Source organism: Lipophrys pholis (genome assembly GCF_963383615.2).
Source record: "Lipophrys pholis genome assembly, chromosome: 13".
In the NCBI taxonomy this organism is placed as follows: domain Eukaryota; kingdom Metazoa; phylum Chordata; class Actinopteri; order Blenniiformes; family Blenniidae; genus Lipophrys; species Lipophrys pholis.
Window position 1 is genome coordinate 23,973,653 of NC_137632.1, and position 23,127 is coordinate 23,996,779.

The window sequence follows — 23,127 nt, forward strand, 5'->3', positions numbered from 1 at the left end:
CACCATGGCTTCGAGGCTGATGCTAGTTTGATAGCTTTAGACAAGCATCACTGATACCTCAGCTCAGTTCTCACTGTTGTTTTGTGTCGCTACTCTTAAGGAATCTATTAAGAAATCTATATTTTCTTTGAAATTTTTACAATTTCAGCGGGATTGGAGCCTCCAGCAGTTTTAGCACGCAGGCCTTATGTTTGACACCCCGATATAGATAATTTCACACATTTTGAGCAGCTTCTTTTTCTTGAAAATGCGTTTTTTCTAGATTAAGATCCTGTACGTCTGCGCCACATCCGACTGGTAAAGTCGATCTAAAAATCAACATTTCAATATTAAAAAGCAGAAGCGCCTTCACAGGATTTGTAGTGAAACTGTACAATCTGTTCTTTGTCACGGCAACGGCTCTTTATCTTAAAACAGGTTACCACAAGTCCTGGCACCAACACTTAATGGATAAGCCATTAAGAGTGCACTTATCAGTGTTTGCTTATCGGAGACGTTTTCTCCTCAGATGACTTCAGTTGATGATGTCACAACACCGATACAATAAAACTTTTATCAGAACTCCGGTTACATAAAAGGTGGAAAAAGAACTAACAAAGTCAAAGTACTGTGGTGAAACCAGCTTGTATACACCCAGAACGGCTGAAGTGTTGAGGAATTGTTCAGGTAGTAGCAGTTTTCACTTTACGCCACAGCGAGCCACCATAGCCAACATTACAAAGGAGCTGCATGCGATCAAACATGTCGGTGAGTATAAAACGTGTTTCACCATTTAGAACTGACAATTCTCTCTAAATGACACCGTTTCACTAAGGGCTTTACGTCATTATTATCATTCTGCTTTCAGAAAAGGTTCACGTTTTAACAATGTCTGTTTCCATGGCAACGGCAGAAATAATGAAAACGGTGTAGTTAGCATGTCGGGCCACTAGTTGGTGCTGTTGCTTGATTTTGCAATGAAACCACACACACGCACACGCACACGCACACGCACACACACACACACACACACACACACACACACACACACACACACACACACACACACACACACACACACACACACACACACACACACACACACACACACACACACACACGCACACACACTCACACACACCAATCTGCTAGTGGACAGACAGTGACTGTCAAAATAAAACTACCAAGTCCAGGAGAATATGGACTGGGAGCAGTGGCGGGCTTGGCTGTTTTTTCCCACCCTACTTATTTGCAAATAAATGCTCTTTTTTTGTTTATTTTTTTTGAAGAGTTTAGACAGTTTGTACATCGGATATCAGGATCCTCCACACACAAGGTCGCGACTTAACCCTTTTTCTTGTAAGTATCGTGCAGTATTTGTCTTTTTTCATTTAAATGAATCACTCAGGTGCACTGAAGACTGAATGTCACGCTTATTCATACACAAATTCTAAAAATCCGAAACAAGCAGCAGATATGAAAGGGGGGGAAAAAAGACACAAGGAAGCTTTTAAATATGGTCGTTAAAGGGTTAAAACCAAAACCCAACCAGGAGGGTAAATTTTTTGTATGATTTGCACTTTGTTTTACGCAAAAAGACAGCGGGCGAAGGACGATGCAGACGAGTCTCACAGCCGACAGTGTCCATGCAGGTCTGTCGCCATGGCGATGGCAGTCATGTGAATACAGAGGAAGAGGAGGAGGAAAGGGAAGAGGAGGAGATGGAGCATCTGTTTCCACACCGGCGAGCCGAGTCGGCTCCTCTCAGAGGATCTAGAGAAGCTTCAGGGAAGCTGCAGGTAACTACACGAAGAGATAAACACCGATCTCTCCTCGTCCCTCCAGACAGGCGATAATTCCTCCACGGAAAGCAATTTTCTACTGAACAATATCTAAACTTAGCATCTGGCCACTCATCTATTCAGGCCACTTGTGAGGAAGAATGTGCAAACCCCAGACAGTCGAGCCTGGAAACTGATCAGTCCCCCTTTGAGAAACTCAATTATTTCGAAGACTCAGCAAATACAAAAAACTATAACAACAAAAAAGCATTAAATCCAGTTTAATGATCAAAAACAGAAACTCACAGCAATCAGAGTCGACAAACGCAGTCACAATCTTTACTCAAGTACAGATTTTGGTAAAAGTATCAATTAAACGTATTTATTCATTAATTTATATATTTCCAAACAAGTAAAAAAAATAAGCCAAGAAACAAGAGAAACAAACAGAATGAATAAAGAAACTTTACTAAGTTAAAAGAAAAAGCTCATTTTATTGACGGTCGAAGAGTTTTTCGAAATAAACTCTACGTCATCATTAGCAAATGAGACTAAATAATATTTGGAATTTTAAAGAAAAAAAAACCCTAACGTGAGCTTTTATCAATCAGTCATAACATTACAACCACAGACAGGAAGGTAACCGTATCGGACCCGATGCTGGTCACTGGTGCATCACTAGTCTGGATGATCTGTGTTTATCAACATCTGTTGTAAAGTATAAAACTGAGCACGATCTGACATATTTCACTATAAATAGCCGAAAATCTTCTCAAAATTACATCAGTTTCTTCCTGAAATCCTATAAAAAGAATTTATCTCACAATCCAAAGACACACACACTCAGACTGGGAGAGCTTTAAACTTAATAATCTAAAAATAACCCTCATAAATCAGCGCCGAGGCTTCAAATGGGCCCGTTAGGGATATTTTTATAAACGGACTTCACGACGAGGACCGCTGTTCGACAGCACCGGCCCTCATTTCCCAAATAACTCTCGTACCTCACAGTCATCACACTGACCCTCGGCGGTCCCGCAAACGGGCGCAGCGGGGACCGGAGGGACAATCCCACGCTCCGTCTCAATCTCCGATAAGCAGGGACGGTATTTAATCAAAGTCTGTCTGCCCATCTCTGATACCTCACGAGTGACACCTCATTAATAAATCCAGTGCTGAGAGCTGCAGCTGCCCGTTAGCCAGCAGTTTGCTGATAAGGGAAACCGGCGCTGGCCTTTTGGATTACAACGGGCCACGGAAAAGCTGATTAGCTTCGCGGCTCGCTTGAAAGCAAGCCCTAATTACACACCGGCTCGGGACACCCGCTGGCTTACTATTACTCCAGCTTTTGTCTTGTGAAGACATGTAGAGGCTGCAAATATCACACTGCATGCTTTAATTTCTTCAGATATACGCTGTGGGAAGAAACTTTGTCATGGTGTTGTTGTTTTTTTTTTTACTATTTCAAAGCTTCTTAGAGTGAAAACACGGCAGTGATGCACCGACAGCACGAAGCCAGTGATGGTGGGTGCAACATGTTTCCAGGACAAAGCTGATTTCTGGCAATTTTGATGAAGAAGGTCATCATTCAGGAACTGTTCGTGTCCTTTTACTGCTCGATCATCCAACCCACTGCAGCTGCGTTTATTTCTCTAGATGCAGTGCGACCATGGACGTAGGAGAGGATAATAGAAGACCCTAAATCGTGTGTGTGAGACCTCGGCGCCTCTTGCAGGCCGGTTTAGGGCGATAGGCTGTATGTTTGACACCCCCGTCCTAAAATATCCCGATGAACAAACCCGTCCTGGAGACATCACGTTTAAACTGTGCTCGTCGTGAATAACTGACAATAATGAACCAATGTGGGTCAAATCAGGGTGTCGAACTAAGTTTTAGAAGCAATATATAATCAAAAAATAAAGGCTAACTTGCGAGCATTGGCTAGTTTTTTTTTTCCCCTTGTAATACCACTTTGTGCCACAAGAGGGTGTAGTGAGTGTAATTTAAGCAAAACAAGGTTTTTAGTTTGTTTTTGTGTGTGGCTTAAGTAAATCTCAAGTAGAGAGCCTTTAGGGCCAACATGGTTCAGTATATAATTTCTAACAGCCAGTCACTGAATAGTGAGTTTCTACTCAATACTCTGTGTTCTGTAACGCTTAGTACTGTAAATATTTTTCTCACGTTGCATTCCAAACCATGTTTGGATGAAGACAAGATGACATGAAGTAGGTCTATGATGAGCGTGCTCAAACATTTCAGATCTTCAGTGAAGGCAAACAAAACACAAACTTCCAAATTCAATCAACGTCTGGCTCGTCTCCAGCTGTTTCTCTGTGTTAATATTTGGTCAGTAAATTACAACGATGAACTGTTTGCTCTGCAGAATCAAACCTTGACTACAGACTAAAAGTAAACTGCCAAATATCTGAGAGCGGGACGGAGGACACCAAGGTTCAGTGACTCAGCGTAACCTTTTAAAGCCTATAAAATGAAACACTGATCTAGAATCCGAATCCGGATCTGGATCACCTCCAAAATGGAATGGAATCTTCCGTGGCTTGATATCCATCTGTGGTGAAAAGTTCTACAAAATCTGTGAAGTAGTTTTGACGTAATCTTCCGAACAGATAGATACAGACAGATGATTTTATGACGTCCTTGGTGGATGTAATAAAGCATGAAGTCTTGGTCTTGGGTTGGCATTCATTTTTGTGTAACCAGTTTTTCATCTTATCTTTTCATATTCCAACTCAATATGTTTCAATCAGGAGCAGCGACGCACAAAGTTAGAAGCAAACATGATTCATTTAATGAAAAGAGAATGAAACACTGTGAAATCGAAAAATGTTAATCGGGAAAAAAGAAAAAGGAAAGAAACACTTTATAGCACCAATGTTTTAACTAGCATTAATAATCCCAACACTTTTTTTTGCCCAATAAAGGGTTGAATGACAACATCTGTCATGGAAAAGATTCAAATACTTTGTGCTGACTCAGCTCTGGGAAGCAAGAGACCCAGAAAAACAGAGGAACCCTGTCATGCATACGCAAATGACTGACAAACGCACACATACACACTGGGCCGGTGAGCGGATCCTCCCGAGATAGTAACTAAAGAGACGTGGGAGCTCCCGTGGGGGACGACGGCTTCAGAAATCACACAACGCTCTTCGCTCAACCAGACGTTTATTCTCTGTGTCCGACATCATGTTCCACCGCACTGCAGAAGTAGGTCAAGTCAATGGTGAAGCCATGTTGAGCCCACGGTGAAACCAAGCTTGACAGAACCCTGACCCTTCACTGGTTCCCTGAACGGACAGAAGGAGCCTGAAGCAAAGACACCGGCATCGTAGTTGCGCAACATGCTGGCCAGAGTGTGATGTCTAAGCTCTGGTTTCCTGGTTGTTTTTTTTCTAATAAAATCCCTAAAAGGGACAAAAGTATCACTTAATGATGCAAAATAAATACTAGAAGTCGACAGCTGAGGTTTCTGACACGCAGAGCTTCAAATGTTGAAATAACGTCTCAATTTCCCATCTGCCGTTCTGCATTCCTTTAAATATCACTTTAAAATCTAGTTTCTCTAGTTTCTCTAGTTTGTCCAGATTAGCCATCCATCCATCCATCCATCCATCCATCCATCCATCCATCCATCCATCCATCCATCCATCCATCCATCCATCCATCCATCCATCCATCCATCCATCCATCCATCCATTCATACTTTGTTAGCACTGAGCTAACTATATTACCCTGCAGCATCACAGATCTAAGAGCATCAAAACCCATTCTGGGTCTCGGCGTTCTGACTCCAACTCCTCCTGAAACTATGTGACCCCCCCCCCGGCAGATAAATTAGGGCCTGGTAGGAATTCAGAGCCACCACTTAAGCTGACTTACTTTGTCTTTAAATTTCAGAAAAAACCTGGAGTGACTGGAGGAAACCAACATACAACTACACAGAAAACTCAAACCTTTCCCTTTGTGAGGCCCATTACTTCTAAGGAATCGAGTATTTGATTGTTTTCAGCTTAATACTACCACTACTATTTTCGTGTTTTCTGATGTGCAAATAAACCAACTGCTCAAATTTCTTTGATGCCATCAAGTTAAGTTTCTTAACCTGTAAAAGTATTTTGGGTGTTTCGTCATCTTAAGAGAACGCCACTCCCTTTGGCCAGACGCTCAAAGTTCTCTCCCGAAGGCACCATTAAATGACCCTAAGGCAGCCGAGGTGGAGATAAGCCCGCTCCATTCCCAGGAAGCTGGCAGCCGCCCTCCTGTTTACAATGGGAGTAGTTTGGCCAGTGTAAAGGGCATCAGCCAGAAATCAAATCAGGTAGAGGAATGCAACTGTGTTAATGAGATATGGAGCAAAGGGAAGACCAAGAAAAGGAATATGGCCTTTCCTTCTGCTCTCTTAGTTTTCCTTTCAACCACTTAAAGACATGAGAAACTGCATTACTGAAATCCCTCAGGTGGAGATTAGCATCTCCAGCTCCTAATGCTGCAGAGGAAGATGGCCAGCTGCCTGCTGGACATGCACGAAGTCAAGAGAAGGACCCAGCGTTGGGTGTTTCCTCTCGCTTGATCCTCCCTGAGCCTTATTCGATCTACGCTGATGCATCTCTTCATGGAGTTTGGGCAGTCTCTGGTTTTGGGGGCAGTTAAAAGAGAGCAGGATCTACACTAGGGCCACGAAATACATCAAACATATCGTGAAATGTGCAAAATGAATATATTGCAAAACCGGCTGAACTGCATTGCGTTTTCTGTCCATGCGCCGTGCAGAAAAGTGTGATTGACATTGAAGTGTGATTGCGGTAGAGTGCTGTGTGAGGTGGGACTGCTGACCACAGCACCACAGTGCAGGCCGACAAATGATGCAAACTGGTAAGTGTGTAGACGTCAAGCCATCAGGATACATCCTCAGTCTTTTCACTCATGCCGCGGAGTTCGACAATGTCCCGTCGCTCACAAACACATGAATAATAATAGCAGCGTGGCTTGAGGTCCTGTGATGCCGAGCTTATGTAAACAGATGAAATCTGACACGCGGCGATAAATTAAAAAAACAAAACCAGCGCGTTTCAACATCAGATTCGGTATGCTAGCTTTGTTAATTAGCCGTTGATGCTTGTTCGACGGGTTCAGATGATGGATGTAACAAGACCTATAGTCAATTGGATTTACTCATTTACCAAACTGGAGCTGCAGTAGCAGGTTTGGAAGATTAAATTCAATTCAACTTCATTTACATAACAACGCGTACAACACAGTCATTTCTAGAAACTCAACAAATTCACACGAAGCCAACAAGAGCCGGGCAGCTCCTCCTAATGCTTCTCACACACGGCCGTGAGATTCCCTTCTACAACCAGCATTAGTTCACAGTTGTGGTTTCATTGGCACCGACATCCTCACTAAATCCATGAGATGGAGGTTTAGACTCCGGAGGTCTTTATACAGCAACCATCTGAATACAATGTCGTTAGCATGTTGGGCCACGAGTTGCTGCAGTTGGTTGTTTTCATAACGAAACCACACAAACACACACACACACACACACACACACACACACACACACACACACACACACACACACACACACACACACACACACACACACACACACACACACACACACACACACACACACACACACACACACACACACACGCGTGTAGAGAACAATAGGTTATAAACATTAACAATGGCGAGACACCGTACACTATACCAATATGGACTGAGGGTCATGACATGCTGAAGGCCGCCATGTTTGTAATTGTCCATCTACTCGCCAATATGCAGAAGAATCATGTACTCTAGCTGTGGTGCGCGAGCCCTGAGAAGTTCTAGAACGTCTTGTTTTTGTCCATTTAGACAGCAATAGAGTGAAAAGTTCCACCCTGGATGTGGTTTCCAAAAAGTTGCGTTTTCATTGATTCCGAGCATCGGTGTCATGTAAACAAACGTGTTTTGGGGGTTTCGACTTCAAACCGGCCCTCATAACCTTCATGGCTGCAACGCTTTTAGAAAGAAGCCAGAGAATCCTGGTTGGATGATGGGTCAACATCAGGATATCCTCGGTAAATAACCCACGACACATTGTGGAGAGAACACACGTGTGCAACAGGACAGAGGGAAACGGTCCGACACTCACATTGACGTAATGCACCAAGCTCTCCTCCTCGTTGACTTTGTAGGTCTTGATGCCGTACTCTTTGGCCAGTCGGAGGATGCGGTTCTGGGTCGGTCCGATGTATGCCCCACCGAGATCGACCCACTTTGTCTCCTTATTCTGAAGAGAGGAAGACGCAATAAGCATATCGACTCATTAAAAGATAAAAGACTTTTATGACGGATAATCATCTATCGGATTTATGACAGTGTCTTGGATTTGGACTCCAGTCTTGTTTGTTAGACTGCCTGATGTTCTAGAGGTGTGGGTGTGTAAAAATGCATTGGCCAACAAATGTGGAAGCAAGATATCATGGACTGCTATCACAGCGAGAGTTGTAAAATATAATTTCATTACAGTAGTGTGCAATCAAAATAAAAAGCCCATCTTATTTTATTTGGAGTCCCACAAGGCTCTGGACTGGTTCCACCACTTTTTAAAAAACACATAAGGTTTCCAACGCATCATATCAAACTTATTTCAATGACAAATAGATAGTGCATTGGGACAGTACTAGACCAAGATTAATGATCTCTCCAGTAAGTTCTGGACCGATATCGAGGTCTCGTGCCAGTGGGACCTCTCTTTACCACAACTGCTATAAAGTGACTGAATGAGTACTACAATATGTCCGATATGTCTGAATCTGCACGCGACCGAAAGAAATTTCCTCCCGTCAGTCAGTAATACTCTCTGAGATACTTGAAGTCCACTACCTGTTAACAGCATCCCTTCAGACACGTGGACAACGCCCTGTCATAATAACCAGCAGCGGTATGGTGGACAGTCCAGCTCTTACCCGCACGGTGAAGGTTCGCCCGCCGACTCGATCCCTCGCCTCCAACACCACTGGGTTCAGGCCGCTGGCTCTGACGAGCTTCGCCGCGCTCAGACCTGCGGAAACCGAAAGAAACAATGAGCACATCCTTCTTTTACACCACTTCCTCCCGTTCGCCAGTGAAAACGCATCGTTTTTACATTGTGCGTTTCAGAAAAGTTCTGCGTTTGCATGGCGACGTTTTGGTAACGATGCCAGTTTAGTTGATTCATCCCACAATGGGGAAATTTACTTGTTACAGCAGCGAAAAAAGTAGAAAGAAAAGAAAAAAGAAGAAGAAACAGCAAAATATTCAGTATGCCCTATAGATAAAAATATAAAACACTCTACTATAAAACAGTTTAACAATATACAATAAACCTCCGACTGAAGTATGACTGGAAGGAAAACACTATGAAAGTTTTCCATTTTCACTTGATAACGTTGTGTAAGTGAGGCCTCGGGATTTCATGTTGCTGGAGCTTGATTCCAACTTCCTATACATGAAGGCAGAGTACATCCTGAATAAATCAACTCCCTTCAAACGTGTGTTTTCTTAACTGTGGTAAAAAAATAAAGTAAAAACATGGGAAAGAACACGCAACTCCACACTAACCAGTACAGCTGCACACAACACGGCTCCTGTTCAAATCCTGCACCATCAGTAAACCTCTTCTCATTTCTCTTATTTCCTCTTTCGTTTGTTTCCAAGTAAAGAGACGGAGAGGGTGGAGGAGGTTTGTCAAACTCTGACAGGACGGATTAGTGCCACGCCTTTCCTTTAAAGATCCACTTCATCACGTCTTTGTGAGGCTGTGACTGATTGATTAGATAACTTTCAGACAAAGTGGAGAGCTGAAAGGGGATTTAATGAAAACAAATCTGACAATAAAGACAAAGATTAAACTCGTGTTTTATCGAGATGCGAGTCTGTCAGCCAGCGTGTTGTAGGCTTGGACTTCATCGTACTGTGGAAAAGACGGGCGGGAAACCTGCGCATGACCGAGGGACAGAAAACCACGAGGCAGCTGACCTGCGGATCATGTGAGGAGACGTCGAGCGGGCAGAGAAAAGAGCCACTTCCCCGCTGACCGACCAACCGCGGCAGGAAAACGACTTTTCACACACTGACCCAGGGCAAGTCCTGTCATAACTTTAATTCACTGAGACATAACATATACCAGCGTAGTCGTGCACACACACACACACACACACACACACACACACACACACACACACACACACACACACACACACACACACACACACACACACACACACACACACACACACACACACACACACACACACACACACACACACACACACACACACACACACACACACAGGGATGTGGTGCAGGCTCTACAGTGCTGGCCTGTACGTCAGTGGAGCACATAACGCTCAGTGACTGACACAAATAGTAGCGAAGGCAGGTAGAGCTACTTTACGACAACAACAACAACCTGCTTGTTCTTTTTGTTGCAGTCGTGAAGCAGTGATTTGACAGAGCACACAGAAACAAAAGTGACACAATGGAATTGTGGGAGGATTTATTGAAACATATCGGATCGGCACCACAAAGAAGTCAGAAACAAAAATCTGAATCAATCTACTACTATTGGAGTGGTTCAAAAACATCAAACTCAATCAATCATCGTTGGTAACCCCTAAGTCTTTTCCTTTTCCCATTCAAATGAACATCCCGAAACATTTTTTCAGTTGAATAATATTAAGAGGCTCACTGGCCTTTACATTCTGAAATGTCACCTTATTTTGGCAGATTTTTTTCATTGCAACATGCCTACTTTTGTAATCAAACTGCTTGGAATTCTCAGTCATGCAGTGTCGTTACAACGTTTACAGAACGCATTTGTCAGAAACTAACTCATTCGGAAGGTGTGAAAATGTGAAAATAGATCAAACTTCCTGAGTGATGAGCCTCCTCTAAATCTGAAGATATTAAGCTGAGATTTTACACATATCGTCAGAATGGCAAAGGGAATACAGTCGGGAAGTACTAGGCCTGGGCGAGTTGGCCCAAAAAAAAATAATAACATTTTTTTTAAAAGACAAATTCAAGTTTCAATTCAATTTTCAAATTATTTTTTCAATGCACTTAAAAATAACTGCAGACGTCAGATATATTGTTAAAAGTGCGACTTCATTGCTGTGATTGTCCTCAGAGGTAAAATGCATATAAACAATCCCAAAATAAAAAGTAAATGAGGCTCTGTCAAATTCAAGTTTTAGTAGAGCGCAGACATTCGCCAACGGCACATTTGGTTAGCGGAATCGAGTGACATGTTGGATTTCTCCAGCAGGAGGAGCAGGAGCATCGACCTATATAACTCAGTGTTATATAGAAGTCTATGAGCAGGTGTCTACTTCTATATTTCTATGTTCTCCATCTCTTCTGCATTTGTTTTGGTGTATTTGGTGAGTCACGATGCCCCTAAAGGCCACACCTGTAATTACAGCTTATCCCTCAACCTCACCTATAGATGTCGCCAAAGACCAGGAAACAGAGATTCGTCCTTTCAAAGACATGCTCAGTTGGATTAAAACTAAAAACTAGAATTCATTTAGGCCCAGCAGAAATGCTGCTGTGGGCCGCAGTTGGCCCACGGGCCGCACGTTGAAAACCTCTGCTTTAATGGAAAGGAATAGCTAATTCCTCTGCAACAAACCGGAAAAAGCCGGTTTGTCATGTTTCAACAGGCCTGAGGCTACGACTGCTGGAAATGAAACCTAAAGTCATGAAGGGAAAACATCATGGGAAGCATGTAGTTGTAGTAGAAGCTGCACTGCAACAGACTCAATATCTCATAACTCGGCTCTCCACAGACGCCCACGTCTGTGCAAATGTTTTCCTGGCCTTTGCTCCGAATTCCCCATCTTACCTCAACATCTTCGCCTCCGTCCAAATCCCGCCGAGCCCCGTCAAAGCTAGCGGGGTTTATGTTGGTTTAAACATACTTTGTTCTGCATTAAGCGGCTTCGGCCTGCTCTTCCTGTACAAACACGCCCGGCTGAAGGCATCAGCTCCGACCAGAGGCGGCTTGCCAGCGTTTTACCCGACACGGGAATTGATGCTATTAGCTGCTCAAAAGGTCGGCGTCGGCTGGGAAACAATGAGCGTCTGTCTGCCGCTCCTGTTCACGCAGTGAATCTCAGAGAAAAGTAGCTTCTCGTCCGGGATGAAGCTTTGATCTCAGAGTTTATTTGCACAAATTGAGGCTTTGATTTTTCTTTGATTTGGGGCAATAACTCTCCCCTTCAAAAAGGCCTCCATTCCTCGCTGCCGCGGCACAAAGAGGGGGAACGGAAAAATCAACATGCTGCTACTGTTTCCGATTTTCAGGCCAAGTTGAGAGGCACAGATTGAAATTCAACTGGCGCTACAGCGAGGCGGAAAAACGGCCAACGGTCTGCGGGTTTCTTTGAAACAGAAAGACAAACAAAACAAACCGACTGACACATGTCGTAGACCCAGGTTAACCCTTTCCTCCACTGTCCTCATGTGTTCGAGGAAGAATTTGGAGACTCCTGCAGGCCATATTTTGAGGACTGCAAACACTCACACAGCAACATTTGCCAGATGCAGCGCGCCTGTCCACAGTGATTAGAGGAGGCATTTTCCAGGTCCACATGCAACAACCATTTACTCCACCATTTTTTTTTTTTTTTTTAAAGTCTTGCAATCATTCCCACTGACCATTGAATTATCATTTTCACAAGCAAATCCACTCATAACTGTGTGCATACAAACAGATTTCTATACTGTAGGAGCCAGACTGACAGTTCTGTTCAATTAGAGCAAAATACTTCAGTTCTTTATGACAGACACCGGTAGAATTTGACCTCAGTGGCCAGTAAACAAGCAATGATGTAAGAATAGCTTCCAATATAGTACAAATGTAGGTCATTTTAAATGTGATAAAGCCAATAATGTCATCATTTTAAAAACATTTTTCCAATAAATTAAATAAAGTATCATTGTATTACATTTGAAATCCTTTTAAAATGTAAAAAGTGGAACAAATATTGTTATGAAACATGAGTAGGACTTTATTTCTTGAAAATACAAGCAGATTTTGTGCCATTTGTTGCATTGAGGAATTAGGAAAAGAGACGGCAACACTGTCATCTATGGTTGGAAGAACAAATCTTTTAGCATTGTATTATATTATTGGGGAGTTCATAGTTTTACCGTAAAATATCCACACTATTCTCATTTACAAAACAACTGAACCTACAGATCTACAAACCTACAAATCTGCATGACCTACAGGTAAACTAGATTTGTGTATAATTTTACCTGTTGAAGGAAATGGCATCCTGATTTGATGGTAGATCGAACGATCTGCCTCAACCATCCGTTTCAAAATATAGTGATATTTTACATTAAATCCAGAGGAGCTTGGGTATAAGAACACTGTAAGAGAACCGTTCTACAAGCTCTAAACACAACGACAACATCAACTAAATAAGCAAAAATCTAAATCCATCCAGTATCATTTCAGACACCAACCAACTATAAAACTACTTCAAAACAGATGCTTGCCAGTAGGTGTAAGCGTTAGAAATAATTGCACCAGGGGTTAAAAACAACACTTTCTCCACCCATTTGGCTCTTTTCCTTCCAAACAGGCTCTTTGCACCTGGAGCGATGGTAAATCTGCGTGTTAAACTTATAAATGAAGTAAAAAGGTCAGCCTGTGTTTTGGTGGAAAGCATGAAAAATCAATGAGAAGACAGATCTTCGCTCCTCTTCTCTCTCCGAGTCCGATTCTCTCTGCTGTTGGAGGCTTTCCTGCACCTAAAGACTTGATATTTATCAAACGGCTGCAGCCGCCTTGAAGCGCAGTCGTCCTCCTGCCATCTGAGGCCCGGCCGGCCGGCTTCTCAGCCCGCCAGCTCTCCTTTGAGCACGTGCATTGATAGAGGGAAGGGACGAGAGGTTTACGCCACAGCTGGAAGTGGTGTCTCCTACATTAACGTGATCAACAGTATTCCAATCTAAAAGGGAGTATTGATGATTACAGAAAAACATCAAATCTGACACACAATAGAGCAAATGGAGAGAAGGACCCTTTTCATTAACCATGAAGGCCACTGAGTGGCCAGCTACTGAGCAGGTGCAGAAGTACTAGTTACAACGGCCACATGACCAGTAGCAGTGTTTTCAAAAAGTTACACTTTGAGTGGCTCCAAGCGCCACTGCCACGTAAAGAAAGACCTCAAATGCTAAGAATGTTTTCTAGTTTTCAACTGAAATGTGGTGTGAAGAGGACTGCACTCGGGAGAACACATGGCACCAGGATGCATTCTGGGAAGAAGGTGAACCAGTCGGGCAGCATGATGCTCTGGACAATGTTCTGCTGGGAAACTTTAGGAAACACCTTTCATGGAAACAGTATTCACCGATTCACTGGATATGGAAATAAGAATCAGTTTGAATGTCTTACCCACCAAATTCCCCCGATCACAATCCTATGGTGCATTCGTGGGATGTGCTAAACGAACAGGACCGATCCTTGAAGACCCTTCATCACAAGTTCCACGACTTGAAGGACCTGCAGCAAACTTGACCGTGTCAGACACATCAGGTACCTGCTGCACCTCGGGGCTCCAGTTTGAACTGATTGTGTGGCGTCTCTCTCTCTCACACACACACACACACACACACACACACACACACACACACACACACACACACACACACACACACACACACACACACACACACACACACACACACACACACACACACACACACACACTCAAACATGCATGCATGCTGTGTTTCATTTCGCCTCCTGTGTGATGGAACAAGAGATACAGACCGTTACCTTGACAACAGCAATTGTTAGAATGGAGCCACTTGGCAGGAACAAACTGTCTCTGTGTGTGTGTCTGTGCGTGCGTGCGCAACTTTATCAATCAAAATGACCACATGCAGCCTTTTGATACCACCCGTGTCCACCAGATATCACTGTATGACAACAGAATGCTGCTATAGTTCCAAAAAACCTCCATTATGACCGTATTTGACCTGAATCCTACGATCAATGCTTTTTATTTACTGGTATATCGGTGTCACTAACGGATCAGGACACAGTTACGGTACATAGCTGGGATTTTCAAAAGAATGCATTCATCTTTGAAGCACCGACAGATTCCTCTTGGAGCAGCTTTGAGAAGCATTGGACTGCCATCATTCTGCTCATCCAGCATCAGGGTGTCAGCACAATATCATACTCTTAAACAGAAAATCATCAGTCCACCACAGAAAATCATAGACCACCATAGAAAGTGGCAGACAAGCAGGAAATTAGATTTTTCTTGAATAACGGGACACTCTGAAAGGTTATCGCAACATTATTCCTGTCAAATTGTTTGTCATGATTGATATTAACTTAAACCATAGAGATACAAAAAAACCAATATTCAAATGTCTTAAGCTATAGTAACTTCTTTATCTCTGCACTCACTAGTAGCTCATATTATGAACATTTAGAAGTCAAGCAGCACGATTTGGGGTATATCTTGTCAGCTTGATATTTAGAGGGGTGAAAGTGGTGTGAAGGTAGCGTCCGATTGTCCACTTTAGGGGAGTTTCGCCTACTTTTCCATACAGAAGATCTCAGAGTGTACAGTTGGTTGTCGTCTTCATAGCATTGGACTTTCAATTCTCCCTCATTTGGATTGATTAAATTGTGTTATAAAGTGAAATTAGGAGATACAATTCATGTGAATAACATGAAGCTGTCAACAAAATAGATTTTAGCCAATATAGCAGCCATTCATACAACTCATCAAACAGTAACTATCTAACAAGGGACATTTGTTTATTTCTGGAACATTAATGGCATTAAAGTCCTGCACAGTTGTGGCTTCTTCCACCATTACTTGTGTTATTTGGATGTAATGTTGTAATGCAACATTTGAAATCAACCTGCTTTCATCTTTTCACTTTTATGCCATAAATATTTCTTATTTCTGAGCTCAATTGGACCCAGCGTGCACTGTGAGAACAGCACAGCTTTATAGGACATTTTTTAAGTGTCACAGTATGTAACAGCACATTAGAAACCCTGTGTCATTCGTCAGGAAGGTCTGCAGGACGCTGAGCTGCAGAACGCTGTCACAGCGTGACATTTCATTCTCTTGATGTGTCTGAGCCTCAGCGTTTGTTCGTGTTCTCCCAGGAACACAAACAAACACACACCAAAAAATTTAAATCCAATCGTATCCGAGTGACAATTGAGCCACTTGAGTCAGGCCTCTTAAAATGTTCTTTATCGATCCGCAGTGGAGAGACATTTACAAGACGCGCAGCAATCACACCCCCATCCTATGTCCGCGACACGCTGAGACTGAGTGGGTGTTTACGGTCAAAAACACTGAGGACCAATACCAGCAAACAATTACATGATTTTTAGATGATCCAGACAGACATGGGAGCGGTACTAGTGCCTCAACACATTTTACTTCCACTGAAGAAACTGCATAGACCTGCATATCCATCCATCTGTCTGTCTGTCAGCATAAACCAACAGAGACCAGCGTCAGACCACAGTAAAGCAGTATAGATCAGCATCAGTTTACCAGAGACCATTATCAGACCAATACCGATCAGTGTAGACAAGTAGACTAGTGAGAGACACAAGAAAAACCACTAGCATCAGATCAGTGTAAACAAGTCTCGAGTCTGACCTGCATGGACAAGCACAGACCATTGCTGATCAGCGAGACTTCCATAGAGAAGCCTCAGACCAGCATCACATCAGCATTGGACCAGTATAGACTGGAGTAGATCAGTAGATGAGCATCATCAGTCCACCATTTACCACTATAGGGCAACATGACACCACAACGTACCAGAACACACAAGGATCAGATCGATATAGAAGGACATGAGTCAGCCAGCAGTGACCAAGATAGGCTGACACAGACCTGAATCAGACCAGCAGAGACCAGTAGTAGGGCTGGGCGACATGGCCTAAAAATAAAATCTATGATTTTCTCAGAAAGATTTGATTTACAAATTGTTTTTCTGATTTTATTATCCCCCCTACTTTAAAAAAAAATAAAATAATAAATTACAAATGACACACATGTCTCAAAACAAGTTTAGATTTTTTTTAATCAAAATTAACAAAACGAACCCCTATTTACCTCCTGGAATCAAAGTGCCAGCAGATGTTTTTTTTGTAAAAAATAAATAAATAAATAAAAATAAATTCTCTGAAAGAAGCAAGGGGAAGCTACAGAAGCTACACAGGTAGCTCCATAGCTACAGTGCGGTAAAAGTGTGCCATGGCAAGAGAAGAAATCATCCACAACAAAGAACTCGAATTAACCCCCCAAAAAAATCGTTAATCGCCGAGGCCGAACCAGTAGCTGTTGTTACATTGACCAAAAGTCAATCCGATTAAATTTCACCATATAAACACTTCAGTCTGAATATATTTGCACCATCCGTTTGAAGTTACGATCAGATCGTAGGGGTGGTGTAGTCTGTAACAGGGCACGTGGGGTTATTTCCTACAGTCGGAGCTTTGTCTGCGTGTCTGTGAGGTCAGGTAAACTAGCGTCATGACGTGACAGGAGCAAAGCAACACTGGAAGGTGTAGGAAACAACCATTATTTTATACATATGAGAAGACAAAATAGTTGAAAGGTTTATATTTTGAACCAAGAGAAATTTTCTTTGACGTTGCAGTTTAAAAAAAAGAAAAAATAAGCACCAAAAGCTTTAGTTATTCCCATTTTTGACACTGGCGGGCTTCTGGTTAAAGCTGGATGTGGGATTCTGTGAGTTCCCAAACAAGAAACGTCATGGTGCAATGCATTGTGGGACTCAGCCACTGAAATAAATCGAGTCACATCTTGGTACATATATACCGCCGCAACATTCCGTAATTTCTACAGTTATTTAATAATACATTTCTATAAGCCACTACTTTTTTAACACGCTTTGAACCCTGCACCTTAAACGATGACACGGCTAATTTATGGAATACTGCGGGATAACGAGCTATATGCCGCCAATACATGGGTGATGCGTTCAGGTGCATCAGGTAACTCTCTTTCATTCTTTTCAAATTCGGTGGGTGCAGCTTTATATTCAGGTGCACTCAATAGTCCGGAAATTCAGGTACTCTATTCAGTGTTCATGTAAATGGGACAATCCGTTCAGAGAATCGGAAAGAATTCAATCAGATTGACAAGAAAGTGACCGTATCAACGCAGATTTTGCAGACAACCAGAGAGCGGTGTCAGATCAGCCTCAGAATAATGTAGACCAGCTTCAAATTCCTGTCCAGCAAATATCCCAAAACAAGCCAACAACTATGCAAGTCAAGCACGGAACATTTCATCACTGCACACGGCTCAGGCTGTTTGTCTCATAAATCACTGATAGAGGAGAAGACGCTTCCAGTTGAGCAAACATCCGTACAGCTACATGTTCGCTTCACACCGATCTCTGTCATCGTCTATGAGAACATGCAGCTGAGATTACAGACATGGGCTTTTCACGCCAAACACTAAAGTAAACACAGACGAGCGGAATATTAGGAGTGATAAATCACAAGACTAGAGGCAGCACAAGCACAGGGATTTGCACAGCTGGAAGGCGAAAGAATCGATCGGGGATTGCAGACGTATTGATGGCGATTAAGAGAATTGCCAGAGGAATAAAGGAGCTTTCAGATATCCGTTCGTCAAACTCAGCTTCAACGATGTCGGGTGCGGGTATCGAGTGAAACGAGTACAGAGTAAAAATGCCTTTATAAATGATTACCAGGCCAGAAATAAACAGGAAATCATACAAAAGTGTAAAACTGAAAAGAACAGAGACGTAAGCAAGACCCACAGAAGAACCTGAGAACTTTTGGACTAATGACAGTCATTCCCGGTCTGACCTGAACACTGAGGGAGACAGGACAGAGGAGACTTTGTATCAGGGATCAACAGGCTGGAGGATAAGTCAATATAGGCAAATGGAGTTAAAAACATTGGATTAGCGAGACTTACTGGACTTGAAATAAGACATATAAACAATAAAGATTGTGTACATACTGTTTCCTAGTCATTTAATATAATAGCAAAGAAAAAGGGGGACTCATTTGGAACTGGATGGATTTGCACTGAGATATAATAACAGATAAACAAGAGAAGCTGCTGTGTACGCTAAAAGGCCTTTAGACAGAAGTGAGTCTCTTGGGACAAAACTGGCTCTTTTTGTTTAGTGACGGATGATATTGTTAAGAAACACAGGAATAAAAAGTCACACCAGCTTCACTTACACGCCAATGTAATTGGCACAAGATAGTTCTTCTGTTGTCCTGCTGCTTTGGTCTCATGATCTTTTCGGAATGGCCTCAGTTGCTCTGGTTTTTTCCCCCACAGCGTTCACTTTGTGACCGATTATCTCAGAGTTCACCCCCGAACTCATCAGTCACGTGTGTGTTTGTGTGTGTGTGTGTGTGTGTGAATGCAGTTTGTTTTGGAAAACAGAGCTGGCACTCTCACACACACACACACACACACACACTTTTCTCCCTTTTATAGGAAACGATTTAAAAACCTTCTCGGGAGCCGAAGCGGCAGCAGGGTTTGTGAACGCAGCAGATCTGCACTTTTTAGAGCCTCGAAACTTTCATGACTCTAATTGGACGTTAAGAACAAAACACAGGCGCAGATGACAGAATGAGCACAGCCTTGAACTTTGCACACAGACGATCTGTAAAATGAAATTCACAGCAAAATGCACTATTTCTATGGACTTTGAATTAGTATAATATCAATACCTTAAATCTTTTTGGCATCTTCCAATCCCACCAAATACTAAAAGGATAAATCATCGATTTTTCTACTTGTTAATTTGCAACTGTGTTTTTTTGTTGCGGGACAAGTTGTTGAACCCAACTCCCAATGATTGTACTCTAATAAAGACAAAGATAACGACCACAAAGAAGACAAAGACAAACAAAATACACGCAGATGCAAAAGAACAAGAGGAAAAAGAAAACGAAAAAGGAGGAGAAGAACCAAGATGTAGGAGAGTACGACAAATGTAAAGATGAGGAAGATATGGAAAAAGTTATAAAGACAAATAAGGCAAAGGAGGTGAAGACGATAAATTAAAAACAAAGGCAAAGAAGAAGACGACAAAGACGGCAAGTGGGGATAGAAGATGGCTGAAATGATGAAGAAGACCAAGAAGATGAAGGCCAAGACGACCGCAAATGTGACAAGAGCAAAGATGAAGAAGAAGATGCAGAAGACGAAGTCTGAAAACGTTCTGCTGAAACTAAAATCTCCTCACTTTCCTTTCCGAACGTCGACAACCTGAAAACGACTTTTAACCTCCTTCTATTTCATTCTCAGACTTTCTGATCTTCCCATCTCCTTCCTCCTTTTCTTCCTCGCCTCGTTGCATTTCCCACATTTCACAGCTGCATAGGCAAAACAGCAGGAAGTGGTCCCCTCCTTCTCCTTCCTCTCCTCCCCCCCCTCCTCCTCCTCTTCTTCCTCCCCCTTCGGTTTGATAACAGCCTGTCACGAACACTCACTGTCTGCTGGGGAAGTGCCGGCGGCCCCCGGCCGGCCGCGGCCGTCCTGACAGGCGGCAAAATGACAATTGCATTTGCAGGAAAACAAGAAGGAAGGAGAGGCGCTAAGAGAGAAAAGAGCACTGCTTCTCCTCCATGTTTCATCTGCCCTTTGATTGGACAGTGATTGTTATAAGTAGACCTCAATGGAAGCCAGGAAAGGGCAGCGTTATAAACAGATTATGTAATTACGACACCCTAATGTGACACGGGGGGGGGGGGGGGGGGGGGGGTGGGGGGGGGGGGGGGGGGGGGGTGAGGCAGAGCAGGAGAAGGCCAGCGGGGTGATTAAATTAGCCGTTTTCTTTTCCTCTAGTAGCATTTTTTTGTGGCATTTGACTGAGATCTGAACTGACACTGACCTAAATTCTCCGCCGCCGATGGAGCCGTCGGACTGACGGGGAGAGGGCAGCGGAGAGGACGGAGGTTCATTCAGTGTCGGGGCAAACAGCTCGAGCGACGACGACGTGACCGACATGGAAATCAGCTCCACGTGCCTCCGCTCTGCGCCTGAACGCCTCGTCTGCACCTGAATGCCTCCGCTCTGCGCCTGAACGCCTCGTCTGCACCTGAACGCTTCGTCTGCGCCTGAATGCCTCGTCTGCGCCTGAACGCCTCGTCTGCAGACTCCTAAACACACACTCGTGTCACTGTGGCCGTTCTCACGCGCATTAATTATTTTTGTCAAATTTGTTGGGCAACAAATGTAGTTCTTTACATGTTAGAGCTGCTTAAGATGCTCTATAATCTGGATGTCAGAGGAGGAAGATGCTCTATTATCTCAAGGGCATTACCAATACACGAGTCTACATTTATTTCATCCATCCATCCATCCATCTACCCATTTTCTCCCGCTTATCCGTTTCCAGGTCGCGGGGGGTGGCAGTCTGAGCACCGTCACCCAGATCACGTTGCACCTGCAACTGCAGGGGGTGAGCCCACGGGAAGGTGGCGCCCGGCGTGGGACATGAACCCACTACCTTGAGATTATGAGTCTCATGCTCTACCAGCCGAGCTAGCCGGGGGTACATTTATTTCATTTACGTCACAAAACTACTAAGTTGAAGCATTTACATTAGGTGTATTGTTTATTGAAGGTATTAAAAAATATATTTTTAAACGTGTCTCGTTTCCTCCCACACTTTAGAAGCAGTGGGGTTGCCGCTCCACCGAAAACCCAACGAGCTCATCGTCAGAGAAAAGGAAGTCATCGTTACAGAAAATATCAAAGAAACTGTACGTCACATGTAGTGTGTTATGATCCTTCAACTTGTTTTTATCTGAACGAGACTGGATGGAGAGTCATGGCAGCTGTTGTCATGGCGACCAAAACACAACCTGCGATAAAAGTTCTGACAGTGTCAGAACTCCGGGTTCTGCGTCAACGAACTAAGGAGGCTCCGTTCACGTTTTACTAGTTCATTTTTCTCCTGAAGGGACGGCGCACGTTTATAACGTTTTGTTCTTGTGCACGTCGACCCACGTAAGTCGTCGGCTGCGATTCGACTTGTTTTCATACGATTGTTAAAATCGCACAGTGTGTAGCGGACATAAGATTCCCTAAGACAATTATAACTCATGCAAGTTACTTTATGAGTAATTCAGCTAGTTTTTACTGCAATCACATGCTGGATATTTAAAGCGTGTGCGTTTCTCCTACTGTATTTGACAGTAATGCACACCACCCAGAGGTCCTGCAGGACTAATCGTCACACCACAATATTCAAAGTCTGGTAATCGGAAGAAAATAAAAAAACGCATGTCAGCAGTATTTTTCCTTTTTACTATCACTCCATTCTTGTGTAATACTACAAAGTGAAGTCTGATTGGCGGTTACTCAACATGCTGTGGTGATACAGCGGTAGACACCCAGGAGGAAGGCAGAGGACGAGGAGGTGGAGGAGAGATGGGGGGGGGGGGGGGGGGGGGGGGGGGCAGCCTTACGGAAGCAGAAAAAAGAAAAATAAAGACGCATCCAGGCGCGTAGAAGCGTGCGTAAAATACTGCGCGATGTGCGCAACGACGAAACCCGAGCAGATCTTGTGCAACAGTTGGTCTGGTCATCTTACACAACGTGCATCAGGCAGCGACAGACACCGCCGCTCCTCCGGCTGTTTGGGATTCAACCCGCGGATCCGCTCGGAGCGTCTCCGGCTTTAGTGCGCGGCGGAGCCGGAACAAAGTTTGCGCGGCGTCGCACCCACCTGATATCCCTCCTCCGATCACGATGACATCGTAGGTGTTGCCGGGTGCAGTCATGGTGCCGTGCCGTGCCGTGCCGTGCCGTGCCGTGGCTGTTGCTGCCGCTCCGGTGCGCTGCGCTCCGCTCGCCGCTCGACGCAGAGCGCACCGCGGAGCGCATCTGTATTAAAAGCGGCGGGCAGGCCCACTCCCACCGGGTCCGGGGCTCCGCCCACACCGCCGAGCTCCATCACTGCCCGGGGAAGACCTGCGCAGGATTTACGCTCATTACTTAAGTTGACACTTGAATTCAGTGAAATTCCTGCAATAACCAAAAACAAATGATTAGAAAATACTTTTTGAGAAAATTACATTGTACTTTTGAGTTACTTCATTATTATTTAGGGAACATAACCGTACTTAAGTATAAATACTCTTCCTCTTGTCAGTTCTGGTCAAAGGTTATTCAGCAGGAGTGGAAGTAACACATCACAAATACCTGGATTACTCTCATTCACAAGTATTTTCGAGCATTCTGTCCTTATTTAAAGCAATGTTACT

General features: G+C 43.6%; 1 protein-coding gene across 5 annotated transcripts in view; it reads right to left on the reverse strand.

The window, feature by feature from the left end:
• mao (monoamine oxidase) overlaps positions 1 to 22,745 on the reverse strand; it is a 35,705-nt gene extending 12,960 nt beyond the window's left edge. For 3 of the 5 annotated variants that reach the window (XR_013935895.1, XR_013935896.1, XM_080478098.1), the window contains exons 1-3: positions 22,590 to 22,745; positions 8,741 to 8,835; positions 7,924 to 8,061 (exon numbers count right to left, since the gene is read on the reverse strand). Coding sequence is in view for 1 of the 5 variants with exons in the window: in XM_080478098.1 (XP_080334224.1) it covers positions 7,924 to 8,061; positions 8,741 to 8,835; positions 22,590 to 22,644 (288 nt within the window). In the remaining 4 variants the exon portion in view is untranslated. The remainder of the gene's footprint in view (positions 1 to 7,923; positions 8,062 to 8,740; positions 8,836 to 22,589) is intronic. The other 2 variants (XR_013935897.1, XR_013935898.1) reach the window with 1 other exon arrangement.
• Between the last annotated feature and the right edge of the window lie 382 nt (positions 22,746 to 23,127).